Below are 21,101 nucleotides of genomic sequence, written 5' to 3' on the forward strand. Positions count from 1 at the left end.
GGTGGAGGGGAGCTATGGGGGGAAAAAGGAGAAACAATTGTAATAATCTGAACAATAAAGATTTATTAAATTTAAAAAAACCCAAAAAACATAAAAACAACAACAATGACTGGATTACCAGAGAGATCAAAGAAGAAATAAAAAGCATCATGGCAACAAATGACAATGAAAACACAACAATCCAAAATCTATGGGACACAGTGAAAGCAGTCTTCAGAGGGAAGTTTATAGCTCTACAGGCCTACCTGAAAAAACAAACAATGGTAATAAATTATCTAACCCTACAACTCAAAGAGTTAGAAAGAGAGCAACAAGAAAAGCCCAGTGCAGTGGTCGGCAAACTGCTCTGTTGACTAATGAGTTTACCAACCACTGAGATAGGGGCTTAATCACAAGGAACAACAACAGCCTATAATTATTGGAATCGAGAGTCTAGGTCAGTGGTCAGCAAACTCATTAGTCAACAGAGCGGCAAACCGTAGCTCGCGAGCCGCAGTTTGCCGACCACTGACCCAGCATAAGCAGAAGGAAGGAAATGATAAAGATCAGAGTGGAGATAAACGACATAGAGACAAAAAAAAAATACAAAAGATCAACAAAACCAAGAGCTGGTTCTTTGAAAGGACAAACAAGAATGATGAACCTCTAGCCAGGCTCACCAAGAAGCAAAGAGAGAGGACCCAAATGAACAAAATCAGAAATGAAAGAGATGAAGTAACAACCGATCCCACAGAAATACAAACTATGAACAACTCTATTTCAACAAAATGGGCAACCTAGATGAAATGGACATATTCTTAGAAAAATTCAAGCTCCCAAAACTCAACCAAGAAAAATAAAAAAACCTGAATAGGCCGATCACTACCAAAGAAATTGAAACAGTGATAAAAAACCTTCCAGCAAACAAAAGCCTTGGTCCAGATTGCTTTACAGGGGAGTTCTACCAAGAATTCAAAGAGGAACTAAAACCTATCCTCCTCAGACTATTCCAAGAAATTCAAGAGGAAAGCATAATTCCAAGCTCTTTCTATGAAGCCAGAATTACCCTAATACCAAAACCAGATAAAGACACCACAAAAAAAGAGAACTACAGGCCAATATCCTTGATGAACATAGATGCTAAAATCCTCAATAAAATTCTGGCAACTCGGATTCAGCAATACATTAGAAAGATCATACACCATGACCAAGTGGGATTTATTCCAGGGATGCAAGGATGGTACAATATCCACAAATCAATAAATGTGATACATCACATAAACAAACTGAGAGACAAAATCACATAATCATATCAATTGATGCAGAAAAAGCATATAACAAAATCCAACACCCTTTCTTGATAAAAATTCTCAGCAAAGTGGGAATAGAGGGATCATACCTCAACATAATAAAAACCCTATATGACAAACCTAAAGCCAACATCATAATCAATGGGTAAAAACTAAAACCATTTCCCCTAAGAACAGGAACAAGACAAGGGTGCCCACTGTCACCACTCCTGTTTGATATAGTACTAGAAGTACTAGCCATAGCGATCAGACAAGAAGAAGAAATAAAAGGCATCCAAATTGGAAAAGAAGTAAAACTCCTTATTTGTAGATGACACGATACTATACATAGAAAACCACAAAGACTCCAGCAAAAAACTACCAGACCTAATAAATGAATTTGGCAATGTAGCAGGATACAAAATTAACACCCAGAAATCTATGGCCTTTTTATACACCAATAATGAACTCACAGAAAGAGAAATGAAAAAACAATGCCATTTACCATTGCACCAAAAAAATTAAAATATCTAGGAATAAACTTAACTAAGGATGTAAAAGACCTGTACTCGGAAAACTACAGGACATTGAAAAAGGAGATAGAGGAAGACATAAATGGAAGGACATACCATGTTCATAGATTGGGAGAATCAATATCATTAAAATGTCCATACTACCTAAAGCAATATATAGATTCAATGCAATATCTATTAAAATGCCAATGGCTTATTTCAAAGATCTAGAACAAACTCCAAAAATTCATCTGGAATAAAAAAAGACCCCGGATAGCCACAGCTATCCTGATAAAGAAGAACAAAGTTGGAGGGTTCACAAAACCAGATATCAAGCTATATTACCAAGCCACGGTTCTCAAAACTGCCTGGTACTGGCACAAGAACAGACATATAGACCAATGGAACAGAATAGAGAACACAGAAATTGAAATTGACCCAAGCCATTATACTCAATTAATATTTGACAAAGGAGGTAAGAACATACAATGGAGTCAAAACAGTCTCTTTAATAAATGGTGCTGGGAAATTTGGTCAGATACATGCAAAAAAATGAAACTAGATCACCAACTTACAACCATACACAAAAACAAACTCAAAATGGCTAAAGGACTTGAATGTAAGAAGGGAAACCATAAAAATCCTACAAGATTCCATAGGTAGCAAAATTGCAGACATATGTCGTAGCAATATCTTTACAGATACATATCTTAGGGCAAGAGAGACTAAGGAAAAAATAAACAAATGGGACTATATCAAAATAAAAAGCTTTTGCACAGCAAAAGAAACCAACAAAACAACAAGAAAGCCCACTGCATGGGAGAACATATTTGCCAATGTTATCTCTGATAAGGGTTTAATCAACATTTACAGGGAACTCCTATAACTTAACAAAAGGAAGATAAACAATCCAATAAAAAATGGGCAAAGGATCTAAATAGATACTTTTTGAAAGAGGACATTCAGAAAGCCACGAGACATATGAAAACATGCTCAAAGTCACTAATCATCCAAGAGTTGCAAATCAAAACAACAATGAGGTACCATCTCACACCTGTCAGAATGGCTATCACCTACAAATCAACAAATGACAAGTGCTGGAGAGGATGCGGAGAAAAAGGAACCCTTCTTCACTGCTGGTGGGAATGCAGACTGGTGCAGCCACTGTGGAAAACAGTATGGCGTTTCCTCAAAAAATTAAAAATGGAACTGCCATTTGACCCAGTAATACCACTTCTAGGAGTATAGCCCAAGAAAACAGAAACACCAGTCAGAAAGGATACATGCACCCCTATGTTCATAGCAGTGCAATTTACAATAGCTAAGATTTGGAAACAGCCTAAATGCCCATCAGCAGATGAGTGGATTAGAAAACTATGGTACATCTACACAATGGAATATATGCTGCTATAAAAAAGAAGGAATTCTTACCATTTGCAGTAGCATGGATGGAACTGGAGAGCATTATGCTAAGTGAAATAAGCCAGCCAGTGAAATGAAAATACCACATGATTTCACTCATTTATGGATAATAAAGAACATTATAACCTGATGAACAAAAAGGTAGATATAGAGGCAGAGAAGCATCAAACAGACTTTCAAATTACAGCGGGAAGCCTGGGGAGAAGTGGGGCGGGGGAGGTAAGAGATCAACCGAAGGACTTGTATGCATGCATATAAGCATAACCAGTGGACGCAAGACACTGGGAGGGGGGTGAGGGCATGTGCCGGGGGGTAGGGGAGGCTGGGGGGAGGTCAATGGGGGAAAGAAAGGAGATATATGTACTACTATTTGTAATACTTTAAACAATAAAATAAAATTAAAAAAAGAAGAAACTACCAAAAATATATATACTCCATATTAAGAAGAAACACTCAACGTTTTGGATAGCCTGATTGCTTCTTAGTGGTGGTGGTGTGAACTTTTCCTCTGTATACCCTGTATTTTCTGTGGTCCAATAGTTAAACGTAAAGCTTTGATTAGATTTAGGGTCAGTTGCTCCCCACCCCCTGGAACGATTGGTACTGTGAGCTTCATCTTGTATTGAATTGGGAGATAATATCACTTTTGGTGATGCTAAGATTGACCAGTGCATTTAGATGGCGACAGCCTGAGCGCTCCCTGTCGGTGGTGCCATCAGCTTTTCATGTCATGATTGTACCATCCAGTGATTACCACTGCCCCAATCAATGCTTTCACTTAAGCTTGCAAATTGGTTGTTTTCACATTCCTTCTGTATTCCCGAGCTGGAGTTCTTCTGCAGAGAATGTTCCCTCGTGTTAGGATTGTTCAGCTACCCTGACATTATACAGTTTATCTTAGAAAGTTAGAAATATTACTTGATTCTTTCCCTTATCAGTTTTCAGCATAGTGATTTGTGCCTAGTTATCTACATTGGTGTCCACAGGGTGTTTTGTTTCTTTTTTTTTATTTTTTAAGTACTGTATTGAACTTAAAAAATAAAAAATAATGAGTTTGCCCCTATCCCAGTGGTCGGCAAACTCATTAGTCAACAGAGCGGCAAACCGTGGCTCGCGAGCCGCAGTTTGCCAACCACTGTGCTGGGCTTTTCTTGTTGCTCTAACTCTTTGAGTTGTAGGGTTAGATAATTTATTACCATTGTTTCTTGTTTTTTCAGGTAGGCCTGTAGAGCTATAAACTTCCCTCTGAAGACTGCTTTCACTGTGTCCCATAGATTTTAATTTTATTTTTTTAAATATATTTTATTAATTTTTACAGAGAGGAAGGGAGAGGGATAGAGAGTTAGAAACATCGATGAGAAAGAAACATCGATCAGCTGCCTCCTGCACACCTGCCACCGGGGATGTGCCCGCAACCAAGGTACATGCCCTTGACTGGAATCGAACCCAGGACCCTTCAGTCTGCAGGCCGACGCTCTATCCACTGAGCCAAACCGGTCAGGGCGTGTCCCATAGATTTTAGATTGTTGTGTTTTCATTGTCATTTGTTGCCATGATGCTTTTTATTTCTTCTTTGATCTCTCTGGTAATCCAGTCATTGTTTAATAGCATGCTATTTAGCCTCCAGGTGTTTGATTTTTTTCATTGTTTTTATTGTAGTTGATTTCTAGTTTTATGCCATTGTGATTTGAGAAGATGCTTGATATGATTTCTATCTTCTTGAATTTGAAGAGACTTTGCCTGTGTCCCAATATATGGTCTATCTTTGAAAATGACTCGTGCACTTGAGAAAAATGTATATTCTGTGGCTTGGGGTTGAAATGTTCTGAAGATGTCAATTAATTCCATCTGATCTAGTGTGTCATTTAGGATTGATATTTCTTTGCTGATTTTTTGTTTAGAGGATTTGTCCAGTGGTGTTAGTGGGGTATTAAAGTCCCCTACTATGACTGTATTGCTGTCTCTCTCCCTTGATAGTCTCCAGAAGTTTTTTACAGTTTATCCTGGAAAGTTAGAAACATTACTTGATTCTTTCCCTTATCAGTTTCAGCATAGTGATTTGTGTCTAGTTATCTACATTGGTGTCCACAGGGTGTTTTGTTTCTCTTTTTTATTTTTTAAGTACTGTATTGAACTCATGGCTTTTAATACATTCATCAATTGTAATCATTGTTTTTGATGCCTAACTTATTCCATTTTTGGCTAGTGGAAACCCTAATATACCACAATTTCAAAGTTACCTGGCTGTGTGAATTAGTACCTATTCATACCATGCCTAAAAGTTACTTTGACTTAAGAATTAAACAGAAGTAACCTCCATCCTTTGGCAGAATATGTCTTGAATTATTTGCGTTTTGCAGAATGGCTGCACTATATTTTCCAACTTTAATTCCTGAGGGCAGATTCTCATTTGGCCCACTTCTTCCTTGCTGGGCACAGCTGTCCCCACTGGGCCACTTTATATTTGGTTTGCCTGTCTGTGGATTGCCATTGAGTCACTTGTGGCTTGGCAGTCTTGTGGGACAGCCAGGATGCCAAGGCCTGTCAATTCAGCAGGGTAGTTTCCCTAAAAGGGGACTACAGAAATTTATTTTTTTAAAATGTATTAATATTATTTTAATCTTCACCCAAGGATATTTTTTAAAATTGATTTTTATTTTTTAAAAATGTTATTAATTTCAAAGAGGAAAGGAGAGAGAGAAACATCCTATCTAATAAAAGCAATATGCAAATTGACCGTCACTCCAACACACAAGATGGCCGCCCCCATGTAGACACAAGATGGCCACCACAAGATGGCTGGCAGGGGAGGGCGGTTGTGGGCGATCAGGCCAGCAGGGGAGGGCAGTTGGGAGGGACCAGGCCTGCAAGGGAGGGCAGTTCGGGGGCAACCAGGCCTGCAGGGGAGGTCAGTAAGGGGTGATCGGGCCTGTAGGGGAGGACAGTTGGGGAGAACCAGGCCAGCAGGGGAGAGCAGTTAGGGGTGACCAGGCCTGCAGGGAAGGGCAGTTAGGGGCAACCAGGCCTGCAGGGGAGGTCAGTAAGGGGTGATCGGGCCTGTAGGGGAGGACAGTTGGGGAGAACCAGGCCAGCAGGGGAGAGCAGTTAGGGGTGACCAGGCCTGCAGGGGAGGGCAGTTAGGGGCAACCAGGCCTGCAGGGGAGGGCAGTTGGGGGGGGCACACCTGCAGGGGAGGGCAGTTGGGGGGAACCAGACCTGCAGGGGATGGAAGTTTGGGGTGACCAGGCCTGCAGGGGATGGAAGTTGGGGGTGACCAGGCCTGCAGGGTAGGACAGTTAGGGGCGACCAGGCCTGCAGGGGAGGGCAGTTGGGGCAACCAGGCTGGCAAGGAAGGGCAGTTAGGGGTTACTGGGCTGGCAGGGGAGGGCAGTTGGGGGCGACCAGGCCGGCGGGGGAGGGCAGTTAGGGGCAATTGGGCCAGCAGGGGAGCAGTTAGGCATCGATCAGGCTGGCACAGGAGTAGTTAGGGAGTGATCAGGCTGGCAGCAGAAACGGTTAGGGACAATCAAGCAGGCAGTCAGGCGAGCAGTTGGGAGCCAGCCGTCCTGGATTGTGAGAGGGATGTCTGATTGCCTGTTTAGGCCCGATCCCACGGCCTAAACGGGCAGTCGGACATCCCTCGAGGCGTCCCAGATTGGAGAGGGTGCAGGCTGGGCTGAGGGACACACCCCTTCTCCCCCACTCCCCCCGTGCATGAATTTCGTGCACCTGGTCTCTAGTCAATGATGAGAGAGAATCACTGATTGGCTGTCTCCTGCACGCCCCATACTGGGGATGAGCCCACAACCTGGGCATGTGCCCTGACTGGGTATCGAACCATGACCTCCTGGTTCATAGGTCGACGCTCAACCATTGAGCCACACCAGCTGAGCTAAAATTGATTTTCAGAGAGAGAGGAAGGGAGGGAGGAAGAGAGAGAAAGAAAAAATTCTGTTGGTTGCCTCCCTTATACACTCTGACCAGGGATAGAACCCACAACCTTTTAATGCATGGGATAATCCTCCAAGCAACTGTGCCACTCAACAAGTCACTCAACAAGTCGTTTTTGAAGACTTTAGTACAGGCCAAACACTGTTCTAGGTGTTGGGAGTATGGCAATAAACAAAACAGACAAAAATCCACATTGCAGAGCTGACGTACAGGTGTGTTAGATAGTAAATAAGTGTCAGAGGGCAGTAAAAGCCACGGGAGGAAAATGGGGAAGATGACCTGGGGTTGAGGTTTCATTTCTTAAGCTTTGACTTAAGAAGCCTTTCTTTAAATTGTCCTGTAAGCAGTCAAAAGCATTGTTGTAAGAAAAATAATGAACTAGAATTCAGTGTCCTGTGTTCTTTACTGAGATTCTTTCACTGACAAGCAGTGTCCAGCTTAGGCAGGGTCAGCCTCCTTGAATCTCTTTCCTCTTCTGAAAGGTGAAATGTAGGCTGAGATGATTTTGAGAGTACCTTTTAGACTCCCATTATATGGCTAGAGATGTTAACACTGAAGTTTTCATTTTGTAGGTTTGTGTGGTTTATTGTCAGGAACTCAAGTGCTGGTGCAGGGCTGTCATTAAGTCAATTGTGTGTTCAGCAGACCATTACCTGGCAGAATGTTTCCTTGTGGATTTTGCCAAGTACATTCCAGTGAAATCGAAAAAGTACGTATGACTTTTTTTGCCTTATGCTCTTTAAGGAGACAAATGCCAGTTTTAAAGGAGTGTGCCAGTGTTCAAAGTAAGGGGATAGAGGTTGTAAGCTGGAGGTTTTGTTTTGTTTTTTTTTTCCTTCTTCAAGAAGGGAAGCAAGCCTTCTTGAAGACCAGGTTTCGTTCAGTTCTACATGGCACAGTGTCGGAGCAAGTAGTCAGAATGAAGACTCAGCAGGCAGCTCCAGCGTCCTCCCACCTCCTTTCCTGGAAAGGGCAGGTGCTCTGCAACTCCTAGGTGCCCCTGGCCAGAAGGAACCCTCACTGATTCCAGGGCCACATGTAACAGTTCATGAGAAAATACTGTCAGTAAGTGTTTGTGGTAATTTTTCCATGGTTTCCCATCCCAGAGTAAGAGGATATCAGTTTAATAAATAAATATGAGGACTCTTCTTCCAAAAGAGTAACAACAAATAGATTTCAGCTGCAATAAGAGGTTTATCTGATTGAATTATCTTAAGAATGCCATGGCAGAAGGGGGTATCAGACATTGGGAATTCGTAGGTATTTAAAAAAAAAAAGGATGCATTTCTAGCTTGTGGTTTGCAACTTTATAATTATAATTGTTAAAAACACACACACATGTTGTGTTGACTTTTGGGGGATGTTTTCTTTTAGTGTTTGGAATTTTAAGTTTAGTTTGTTTTGGGCAAGAGAATCATATGATTAAATAGAGCATAGGGGGCATTGAGGGGCAGTTAATGCCACCACTGTTTTCTGAACTGAGACAGAAGGTGCCTAGACTGTCCATGCGGCATCTTCATAACCAGTGTGTGTCGAAATGGTGTCTTCAAGCCTGTTGTTTACCTGGAAGAAGGGAAAGAAAAAATGTTGAGCAACTTATCAAATCTCAGTCCTTTCAGCTCTTTTGTGTAGAGTTGGCAAACACTAACTATGAAAACATCTCATTTATAGAAACTTTAAGGTAATTCTGGTTGTATATTGAAATTGATACTTAAATATCTTAAAAATTATTGAAGATTTTTAAATTTATTGAAGTGAGAGAGAGAGAGAGAGAGAGAGAGAGAGAGAGAGAGAGAGAGAGAAGGAGAGACAGAGAGATACACAGACAACATTGATTTATTGTTCCACTTATTGATGCATTTTTTGGTCCACTCTTGTATGTTCCCTGACCAGGGATCAAACCTGCAACCTTAGTGTATCAAGATGAAGCTCAATCAACTGAGCTACTGGCCAGGGCTGATACTTAAAAATCTTAAATAAAATTTGCTCCCAAGTTTGATAATTATTTTTCAATGTAAGGAACCTCACGAGACATTTTTCTAATCCTTCCCCACTCCCATGCCATGAAATTTTTAAAAAGTATATGTTTTTATTGATTTTACAGAGAGGAAGGGAGGGAAAGAGAGATAGAAACACTGATGTGAGAAACATCGATGGGCTGCTTCCAGCATGCCCCCTACTGGGGATTGAGCCCGCAGTATGTCCAGACCTGGAATCAAACTAGCGACCTCTTGGTCCATGGGAAGATGCTCAATCCACTGAGTCGGGCCATGCCATGAAATTTTAACATCAGTTATACTGAATACCTGTGTATGTACTATATGCATATCTGTGCTTTATACATAAAAAGAGTGCGATCCCTCCTCTCCCCTGCCCAAGAACCAGTAGCAAATGTCTCCAAGTATTCTTGCTGTTAGTGGCTATATTAGAAACAGAAATAATGGGTTTTTGTGTTTTGTTTTTAAGTTGTGTATTAATTATATTGGTGTACTTTAAAGAAATATTACATATAATTTTCTTTATAATTGAACTGTTTCTGTTTCACTGTTAAAGCATCCGAGTTGCAGTAGAAACTTTTATGCAGCTTCCCTACAGAGCGAAAAAATTCAGACTGTATTGCACAAAACCTGTTACATTACACTTTGACTTTTGTGAAGACAGTGCTAAAATTGTGTAAGTACATCTTCTAATATGTTAACTCCTTGGTGAAACACTTTACTGAGTATATGATGTATCTACGAGATTAATTCCTCTTGAGAAGTGTGAAGCGATCTCACGGGTCTCTTTTTTCTTCAGGAGATGTTTTCTGAGTCCGTGTGTGTCAAACCTGGTCATAAGCAGAACTCCCTGGGCAACTCCACCTACAGTGCCCGCAATTGAGGGGGTTAGAGTAGGGTCTGAACTCTGCTTTTCGGCTTCCTTTTTTTTTTCACTTACAGAAAGTAATAACTGCCCAGTCTGTGTGTCCCAGTGTTTGAGGGTCAACCTATGAACCAGGAGGTCATTGTTCGAGTCCCGGTCAGGCGCATGCTCGGGTTGTGTACTCGATCCCCAGTGTGGGGCGTGTAGGAGGCAGCTGATCAATGATTCTTTCTCATCATTAATATCTCTATCTCTGTCTCCCTCTCCTTTCCTTCCTGAAATCAATAAAATGTATTTAAAAAAGTAATAACTGTAAAAGGTAACAACATGTAGGATCATTGAGCATTAAAAAAAAGTCCGTTGCATTCTTCTCCAGCCCCACTTCCTCTCTCTGGGAGGCCTCTATGACCTGTGTAGGCTCTGAACTTGCAGACTCTTTTCAGGGCTTTTATACATACTCCTTTACATGGAGCTTTTATGCAAATTACAACCTGTCTTATTTGCAAATATAACTTAATGTATGTTGAAACTCTTTGTACCCTCTTCTACTTTCTGTCTTTTTCATGGGTAAATATAATGGCATACTTGATAAATTTAACCATTCCTCTTTTGATAGCCAGCTAGATTGTTTCCAAACCATTTTGCACTGTACATTTTCATCAAAATATAGATATGTTCGTATAAAACATAGATGTAGAGAGGTATACACGTGTGTACACACATACGCACACATGTGACACACATGCGCCCCATCTTTGCTTTTTCTCCCTAGTATTTGGCCCCGTTGCCAGTGTTTGTACAGGACAGGTCCCTGCACTGGGCAGTACTGTGTTGGGAGTGTGACTGTGATCTTTGCAATCTTGAACAAGACTACCTGAGGTCCTAGGGGAAGCCCCATACTCCCACCTGGTGCTCCTTCTCCCTCTTCCTCCAGGACTGTGGCATTGTGGGAAGAAAAGCTACAGAAACAACACAATTCTGACTCAGCTTGCTCTGCTTGCACATCCTGAGGTGCTGCATTGTGTTCTCTTGCGGATGCTTTTTGGAGTCTATGGAAACCCTCCCATCTCCGTTCCTCCAACTCCCATCACCTACAGTTCCTTTGAAATGGTGAATGCATCACTCTTATGCTGGCCTTGGAACCTGCACTAAGAAGATACTAAGCCAGTCTCTGCTAAGGCCATTGCACCCTGCCAAGCTGCCTAAGCAACCCCTGCCTTCTCCCCAGTCCCTCTTTCAGATCAGCAGCTGCTTACCCTCCTGGGTGACTTGGGTGCCTGCCTGTCCGTGTCCAGCTCTCCCTCAGAGGCAGTCTGCTTCCCCCTCTGCATTACCCCTCTCCCAGCATACTGGGTTCCTCAGGGACCTTCCCAGCCTCGGACATACCCAGCCCTAAGATACCCTCCATGTAGGCAATAGGCTTTAAGTAAGTGATCTTGCTGGGTTTTGATTACCTTCTTTGACAAGTACCCTTCATCTAGAATGTGTCTCAATATGCATATTGCAGTTTTTATAGTTTTTATCAAATTTCCCTTCAAAAGGACTAGCGATTTGTATTTCTATAATTGGGGTGTAGAAAGTGCTGTTTTCCCCACACGACACTGGATATCATCAGGGTTTTTCATTTTTGCTTGATGGCTGGGTGAATATTATATATTTTTAAATACATTTTTATTGATTTCAGAGAGGAAGGGAGAGGGGAAGAGAGATAAAAACATCAATGATGAGAAAGAAACATCATTGATTGGCTGCCTCCTGCACGCCCCACACTGGGGATCGAGCCTGCAACATAGGCATGTGCCCTTGACTGGAATCGAACCTGGAACCCTTCAGTCCCCAGGCCCAACACTCTACCCACTGAGCTAAACCAGCAAGGGCGCTATTTTGTTTTAATTTGTATTTTCCTGACTTGTAAACTTGGGTATCTATGATGTAGTTATTCTGTGTGTGGTGTGTGTGAGAAAGAGAGACACACAGACAAATTCACTGACATGTGAGAGAGACTGATTTTACCTGTTAATTGTCTAGATTGATTTTTCTCTTGGGCCTTTTCCTTATTAGGATTCTATTAATCTTTTTTTGTTAAAGCTTATTAGGTAATTTTATTGTGTGTAGCAAGGTTCTAGAACCACTGTCTTTTTGTTGTTGTTAATCCTCACCCAAGGATATTTTTTCCCCATTGCTTTTTAGAGAGAGTGGAAGGGGCGGGGGGAGACAGAGAGAAAGAGAAACATTGATGTGAGAGAGAGAGAGACATTGATTGGTTGCCTCCTGTATGTTCTCCGACTGGGGCTAGGGATGGAGCCTTCAACCTAGGTATGTGCCCTTAACCAGAATCAAACCTGTGACTTAATTTGTGGGCCAGTGCTCTAACCACTGAGCAACCAGCCAGGGCTAGAACCAGTCTTTTAAAGATTTATTATTATTTTTTTAATTTTAGAAAGGGAGTCTTGGGGACAGGGACAGCGGGTTAGCACAGGAAAAGATGCTGCTGCCCATTGCTCCCTAGTTGCAAGCCTCATGGGGTCCCTTAGAGTTTAGAGCAGTGGTTGGCAAACTCATTAGCCAACAGAGCCAAATGTCAACAGTACAACGATTGAAATTTCTTTTGAGAGCCAAATTTTTTAAACTTAAACTTCTTCTAATGCCACTTCTTCAAAATAGACTCGCCCAGGCCGTGGTATTTTGTGCAAGAGCCACACTCAAGGGGCCAAAGAGCCGCATGTGGCTCGCGAGCCACAGTTTGCTGACCGCGGCTTTAGAGGATGCATGCTTGTAGGGAATAAGTGTGGAAAGGGAATGGCACAGGATCCTGGGGGTGGAGAGCACACCTAGAACCACTGTCATTTAGCCTTCTTTTAGAAACCTTTTGTAATTCTCTTGAAGTAATATACTTAATGTCTTTCTTAGTAAAAAGAAAAATAAGTAATATTTTAGTCCAGGCACTGGGCTATGTGCTTATGTACATTACCTCATTTGATCTTGAAAACAACCCTTGGAGGATGGTGGTGGCATCTCTGATAAATAAAACCAGTTGAGAAACAAAACATTTCACTCTAACCTTATTTTATTTTTGTTCCTTGCTTCCAAATATTGGCTTCTCCTGATCTTCCTCTGCCTACAGCTTTTCTGGCAATTTTCTTTTTAAAAAAAAATATACTTTATTGATTTTTTACAGAGAGGAATAGAGAGTTAGAAACATCGATCAGCTGCCTCCTGCACGCCCCCTACTGGGGATGTGCCCGCAACCAAGGTACATGCCCTTGACTGGAATCGAACCTGGGACCCCCCAGTCCACAGGCCGACGCTCTATCCACTGAGCCAAACTGGTCAGGGCCAATTTTCTTTTTTTTAAATAATTTTTTATTTTCAATTACAGTTAGCATACATTATTGTATTAGTTTCAGGTGTACATCACCATGATTAGATTATATAAGTGATCATCTCAATAAATCTTGCACCCATCTGACACCATATTTAGTTATTACAATATTATTGACTATATTCCCTGTGCTGTACTTTACATTCCTGTGACTATTCTGTAACAACCATTTGTACTTGTTTTTTTAATATTATTTTTTGTTAAAGAATATTTTTAATGATTTCAGAGAGGAAGGGAGAGGGAGAGAAAGATAGAAACACCAATGATGAGAATCATTGACCAGCTGCCTCCTGTATGCCCCTCCCGGGGATTGAGCCCGCAGCACGCAACCCAGACATGTGCCCTGACTGAGAATCAAACTGTGACTTCCTGGTTCATAAGTTGATGCTCAACCACTGAGCCATGCCAGACTGGGCCAATTTGTACTTCTTAATCCCTTCATCTTTATCACCCATTCCCCCATTCCTCCCTACCGATTTTTATGTGCCACACATGGGTGTGGGACCATTCACTTCCCTGTGTCCACCTCTCCTACCATTCTTGTCCCTCATACCAATCTCGATGTGGCTGCTTCTTTATATCCTTAGTTGTAGGACTTCTGTTTCAGTGAGATTTCAGTTGGTTCTGAATGATGTAATTTTGATGTGGTTGTGGGAGGAGGTGAGTACTGTGTTTACCTATGCCACCATCTTGAGCAGAAGTCTTTTGCGATTTTCTTTCCAAAGCATAGGAAAAGGCAAGATGATAGAAAATGGGCGACAGTGAGAGGGTGTCGGCTGAGTGAGGAGTAGCATGAGACAACAGTGGCCACTCTCAGAATATTGGTTTGACCAACATGTTTGGAGCCCTTGCTTTGTGCCAACTTGTGCTGAACACTGCACACTCAGGATTCCTGCCCCAGGGAACTTGTGTTCTGTTGGGGAGGCAGCTATGTCCCAGGTAACTGGAGGCAACGGTGTTGGGACAGATGGTGGCAGGCCCATTTTTGAAGAGTCTGTGCACAGGTGCAGGCGGCAGGGGTGAGAGGAGCCTGTTGCTGGCTGCAGCTGGGGCCATCCCCATTACCTGCATCATATGCTAATATGTAATGTTGGAAATACCCAGTGTATGTTATAAAATGATGTTAGTATACTGACCTCAGATTTTTATTTAATGACGTTGCATCTGTCCACTGTTCCAGACCCGCCAAGAAGTGGGACACTGCAGCTGTTCAGTACTTTCAGAACATCCTAAAAGGTAAGGCAAGTGTGCCATCTGCAGCCTGCTTTGAACTGACACCCACAGTGGTTTAACCTTCAGTTGGGGAGGTTTGAGATGTGAATGGTTAGCTGTTTGACCCTCCTCACATGGGTTCATAAGTTATCTGGAGCTTCTTCTACCCCTGTGGTCGGTAAACTGCGGCTCGCGAGCCACATGCGGCTCTTTGGCCCCTTGAGTGTGGCTCTTCCACAAAATACCATGGCCTGGGCGAGTCTATTTTGAAGAAGTGGCATTAGAAGAAGTGTAAGTTTAAAAAATTTGGCTCTCAAAAGAAATTTCAGTCGTTGTACCGTTGATATTTGGCTCTGTTGACTAATGAGTTTGCCGACCACTGTTCTACCCCAATGTCACAGTGACACTGCAGACCTGGAATTTTTGGGGTGGATGTGGACATCAGTAATTGGAAGGTGAAGTTAGAAAGAGGCTGTGTGGGTAAAAGATGCTCACACACAAACACTGCTTGTCTCTTAGTTTGCACAGAAGCTGAAGCACTGCACAATAAATTCACATGCATTTTACTGAACCAGCGATGGATTAAAAGCCTAAGTTACTGTGTAATCATTATTGCTAATTTAAGAGGTATAGACTGTCTCAGAGCACCTATGCAGTGTGTTCTCTTCATATTGTTGAGTGTAGCAATATAATATGGACACTCATTTGTGGCAGCTGTCCAAACCTCTGGCAATCAAGAGCCAAATAACTGAGGGCTGTTTTGAGAAGTAGTGGTTGTGAACTCTTGGAGTGCTGCCTGTACCTGTTGAAGTCCTGGCCCCTCTCCTCTGCTGCCCCACTGTCTAGTTAAAGCAGGGTGTGGAACCTTTTTTCTGTCAAAGGCCATTTGACATCATTCTCGGGCCATACAAAATTATCAACTTAAAAATTAGCCTGCTATATTTGGTCAAACATTTAATTAACTCACCCCTGATGCATTGGCAGGGCCAGACCAAATGATTTCATAGGCCTTATATGACCCTCGTGCCCGATCTTCCCCACCCCTGTGTTAAAGAAACAGCCAGATGCTTTGAGAAATTGGAGGTTGGGGATGAGGGTTGCTGGTTTTGGAGTTTTGGTCCTTGTGAGCCTATTGCGGAATGCTGGGAGACAGAGTTTGGAAGAGGCAGAGTGCCTAGGTTTGAATACTGCCTTGTTACTGCTGAGCCTGGTCTCTTCACCTGTACAGTGACCCTCAAAGGTTATGGTAAGAGTGAAATGAAATACGTTTGTAAAGGACTTAGCATAGTGTCCACTAGGTACCCATACATGGAGCTGCTGTTTGGGTTAGTAAGTCTCTGAGAGGGTAAAGAGCTCTGCTCTGTGGGCATTGGGAAAGTGGACTCAGATGAAAGACGATGGTTGGATGGGGACAGAGGATACAGGCTGCCTGCCTGCCAGGAGAGCCTCCCCTCGACTTGCCTACCTCCAGACCCCTCCTGCATTAAGATCCACCTGCAGGAGGAAGCCGTCGGACATGTGGTGCTGGGTAATGAGAAGTGGTTAGCAGAGATTAATAGGTGGGAAATAGTCAAGTTGTTTCAAATATACATTTGATATCAGCTAATTACTGTTTTCATTTATGCCACTTAGCAACTACCCAGGTGGAAGCCAAATTATGTGCTGTAGAAGATGATACTTTTGAGGTTTATCTTTATGTAACTATAAACAATGAAAAAGTAAGTGAAAAAATTATATTTTTTAAAAAATAAATCTTTATTGTTCAGATTATTACAGATGTTCCTCTTTTTTTCTCCCATAGCTCCCCTCCACCTGATTCCCCACCCCACCCCATGCCCTAACCCCCCGCCTCTGTCTTCATCCATAGGTGTAAGATTTTTGTCCAGTCTCTTCCTGCACCTCTCACACCCACTTACCCCCGAGAATTGTCAGTCCACTCCCTTTCTATGCCCCTGATTCTATTATACTCACCAGTTTATTCTGTTCATCAGATTTTTTATTCACTTGATTTTTAGATTCACTTGTTGATAGGCATGTATTTGTTGTCATTTTGTTGTTCATAATTTTTATCTTTACCTTTTTCTTCTTCTTCTTCTTCTTAAAGAATACCCTTCAGCATTTCATGTAATCCTGGTTTGGTGGTGATGAACTCCTATAGCTTTTTCTTGTCTGTGAAGCTCTCTATCTGACCTTCAACTCTAAATGATAGCTTTGCTGGGTAGAGTAATCTTGGTTGTAGGTTCTTGCTATTCATCACTTTGAATATTTCTTGCCACTCCCTTCTAGCCTACATAGTTTCTGTTGAGAAATCAGCTGACAGTCGTATGGGTACTCCCTTGTAGGTAACTAACTGTTTTTCTCTTGCTGCTTTCAAGATTCTCTCTTTGTCTTTTGCCCTTGCCATTTTAATTATGATGTGTGTTGGTGTGGTCCTCTTTGGATTCCTCTTTGTTTGGGGTTCTCTGCGTTTCCTGTACTTGTAAGTCTATTTCTTTCACCAGATAGGGAAAGTTTTCTGTCATTATTTCTTCTAATAGGTTTTCAATATTTTGCTCTCTCTCTTCTTCTGGCACCCCAATAATTCGGATGTTGGTACACTTGAAGTTGTCCCAGAGGCTCCTTACACTATCTTCATATTTTTGGATTCTTTTTTCTTTTTGTTTTTCTGGTTGGGTATTTTTTGTTTCCTCATATTTCAAATCTTTGGTTTGATTCTTGGGGTCCTTTGGTCTACTGTTGAATTTCTGTATATTCTTTATTTCAGACAGTGTATGCTTAATTTCTGACTGGTCCTTTTCCATTTTTTTGGCATTCTCATTAAGATCCTTAAAGGTCTCACTAAGTTCCTCAGAGGTGTTTAGAAGATTCTTGAGTAACCTTATAAATGTGGTTCTGAACTCTATGTCGTCCAGTAGTTTGCTTTCCTCCATTTCTCTCATTCGTGACATGTTTCTTTGTCTCCGCATTTTGGCTGCTTCCCTGTGTTGATGGGGTGGTTTTCTGTGGTAGGTGACCTATAGGGCCCAGTGGTTCAGCCTCCCCTATCACCTGAGGTGGACACTCTAGGTGCACCCCTTTGTGGGCTGAGTGCAAAGTCTTGTTGTAGTTAAGCCTTGATTGTTGTTGGTACACTGGGAGAAATTGACCTCCAGGCCAATTGGCTGTGAGGATCAGCTGTGTCTATGATGGGAGAACTTCTGTGCTGGAGACACCCTTATGAAGCAAGACTTGCTTCAGTGGGGCTTTGGTGCTCACTGAGTCTGCCCCCCTGAGTGTGTCCCTTATGGATCTGAGGAGTTGTAATCTGGATGGTCCTACTCTGACCCCTGGGTACACTGGCTCTTGGATCTCCAAGGAGGTGCTATTTTAGCCTCTGCCTGAGGCCACCCAGCAGGAGCTATGGAGAGATCTGCAGATTCCTCTTCTTTGTTTGGGTTTTGGAGGTGCCCAGACGAGGCCCAGCTGTGAAGCAATGCAAGCTGCTGTGGGGCCTTGGGCCTTCTTTTGGATGTTCTGGGTCTCTCTGACTCAGCTGCAGTTTGTTAGATAAGTTTACATTTCAAAGGACCAGGCCATTCATATGCAAAAGCCTCTACGCACAGCTTGGATGGGGCAGAGTCTCAGGGCGAAGCAAACAGCAATGGCTTCCCGTCAGCCCTGCCCTAAGAGGCCCCAGGTCTCAGTGTCCCTTGGTAATTGCTGCAAGCACCTCTGAGAGAAAGCCGCCCTTGAGTTTCGCCCACTGCCAGACAGTCCAGTTTCTCCCCATATGAGTCTGGGTCCACAGAGTCTCGCCCGGAACTGGAGTTCAGAGCAGTCGGGAGCGCAGTCGGGAGCTTGTGTCTCCCTGCAGATTGAAAAAGCCAGCCACGTGCTCAGTTGTCAGCCCTCTCCGCACGCGCGCCGTACCTCTGCACTTTACTTCTGCAGCTCCTCTGAGTCTCAGTGTGCTTTTCTCTTCTCTTCTAGTTGTAGAATTTCCACTTAGCCAGCCTTCCTGTGGTTTTGGATGATGTCCGTTTTGTCTTCTAGTTGTAGTTTTGAAGTTGGTTGTACAAGGCAGCAAGTTCAGGTGTTTACCTATGCTGCCATCTTGGTTTCCCTGTTTCAGTTTTTTAAAAAAAATGTTTTCTCATGTTTAGATTGAGTTTCTAAAAATTTTTTAAAAATATATTTTTATTGATTTCAAAAAAGATGGGAGTAGGAGCGAGAGATAGGAACATCAATGATGAGAGAGAATCATTGATTGGCTGCTTCCTGCATGGGCCTACTGGGGATTGAGCCCACAACCCCGGGCATGTGATCTGACCAGGAATTGAACCATTACCTCCCGATTCATAGGTCGATCCTCGACCACTAAGCAGCAGTGGCCACGCAGAGTTTCTGAATTTTTAGCAAAGATGCTGCAGAAGTGAGATTGAACCCTTCTTAGTGCATCATATGAGAAGGTTCATGATGTTGATATGTCTCATCACTAGTCATGTTTACCTTGATCAGCTGGGTAAGGTGGTATCTGCTAGGTTTTTCCTTTAAAGAGTTACTATCATCCTCTTGAAATGATTAAGCATCTTATGGGGGAATACTTTGAGACTGCGAATATCTATCAATGATTCTTGCCTGCAAAACTTATTTCTGTGGTATTTGCCCATTTCCATCATGCCTTTTACTTTTTTTAAAAAAATCCTTAGCTGAGGATATTTTTCCATTTACTTTTTTTTTTTAAGAGAGAGTAGATGGGAGGGAGGAGTAGAAGGAAAAGGGAGGGATGGAGGGGAGAGAGAGAGAGAGAGAGAGAGAGAGAGAGAGAGAGAAAGAAACATCCATGTGAAAGAGACACATTGATTGTTTGCCTTCCACATGTGCCCGAGGGGGGCTGGGGATTGAACCTGCAGCCGAGGTACGGTGCCCTTGACTGGAATTGAACCCATGACCCTTCAGTCTGCAGGCCCTCTCTCTAACCACTGAGAAAACCGGCCAGGGCTCTACATTTTTAATTGTAATTATGTAAGGAAGAACTATTTCTTCTCCCCCATTTATTAACTGATTCAATAATTTATCTTAGTATGGACTCCTGGGTATTTATTTACTCTGGGTGATATAATCCATTACTATCATTATTTTCTTGCTCAAATTGTCACAGATTTGTCCATTAGGAGCTTTTTCAAAGTGCCTTATGTTCTCCATCATTGTTGAAAACGCCCTACTTTCTCTAATACAAGATACTCCTGGCTAATTTGATCATTTTCCAGTTTCAGGCCTAGACTCAACCACTGCTCCAATAAGTTCCTTTTATTGACAAATGGTATTTAGATCTCGGGATCAGGGCTCTAGGTATTCTCATTGCTCCGGGAATGTCATTGATTGTAGGCCCTCTCAGCAGACAGGAAATATAGGGTACCCCCAAAAATGTATACACACATTTTGAATAATTATAAATGCAGTGTTTATTAAAATACATTTCATTTTCAAAATTGAGCTATCAGCTATTAAAGTATGTATACATTTTTGGGGGATACTCTGTATCTGTCTTTATGCTAAACAATGCACACATCTACATTTGTTTCTAGATCTATCCATCTCTACATATATTAAGTACCTCTAATTTCAATCCAGCACCTCCCCTTGCCTCATTCTTCAAAAATTTTTTTAAATATTGATTTTTAGAGGAAGGGGTGAGAGAGAGAGAGAGAGACATTGATGTGAGAGAGAAACACGGATCATTTACCTCCCACACACGCACCGACCTGGGATGGAACCTGCAACCTGGGCATATGCCCTGACCAGAAATTGCACCCACCACCCTTTGGTATATGGGACAATGCTCCAACCAACTGAGCCACACCGGCCAGGGCCCCTTTCCTCATTCTTGACATCTGTCTCCTAGTATTCACGTAAAGTGATTTAGAATTGCTAACCCACATTCCTGTGAAAAATAAATTTATCTTTAACTTTACAGAATGCAGCCAAAACTCTGTTTTCTGAAGTAACCTAGAACATATGTTCTTTCCCCCCTCACCTCTTCAGTGTGATTATGTTACTTGTTTCTAATAAAGTTGTTATTTTTTTTGTATTATATTTTAGGTTCCCCACATCCTTGTTTACTTATTTTATTACCTGGTAAAAATGCCAAAATGTTGGCCATGGGACCAGTCTTGTAAACACATCTCTTAAGCAAGTTCTCTACTAACCTGCTTCTTCTTGCTTTCAAGAGTAGGTTTCTCTTTCTCTCTGGGTATGGTTGTATGTGGATAATAACTTGCTCTTACTTCAAGGTGGTGAAGTATAGAAGGCAAGTTTAGCAGAGAGAACTAATAGAGGGTGCATAAGGTCATAATTGCCAGAAAGAGAAATATAGGGGCAACAATTCTTTTCTAGCTTTCAAAGGAAGCACAGGGATGTGTCCCAGAGTGTTCTTTTGTTTTGCCTGGCTTCTTTCACTCAACAAAATTATTTTAAGATCCATTCATGTTGTTCCTTTTATTGTCAAAAACA

At 42.2% G+C, this 21,101-nt stretch overlaps 1 protein-coding gene across 1 annotated transcript in view; it reads left to right on the forward strand.

Moving 5' to 3' along the window:
* The window catches only part of TDRD12 (tudor domain containing 12), a gene marked incomplete at its 5' end in the record, with an annotated part of 114,500 nt that overhangs the window by 11,340 nt on the left and 82,059 nt on the right, over window positions 1-21,101 (forward strand). Inside the window, 4 exons of the mRNA XM_080644450.1 lie at window positions 7,726-7,862; window positions 9,707-9,826; window positions 14,578-14,633; window positions 16,242-16,327. Coding sequence (XP_080500576.1) covers window positions 7,726-7,862; window positions 9,707-9,826; window positions 14,578-14,633; window positions 16,242-16,327 — 399 coding nt within the window. The remainder of the gene's footprint in view (window positions 1-7,725; window positions 7,863-9,706; window positions 9,827-14,577; window positions 14,634-16,241; window positions 16,328-21,101) is intronic.

Source organism: Plecotus auritus, assembly GCF_963455305.1.
Source record: "Plecotus auritus genome assembly, chromosome: 10".
Taxonomy (NCBI): Eukaryota; Metazoa; Chordata; class Mammalia; order Chiroptera; family Vespertilionidae; genus Plecotus; species Plecotus auritus.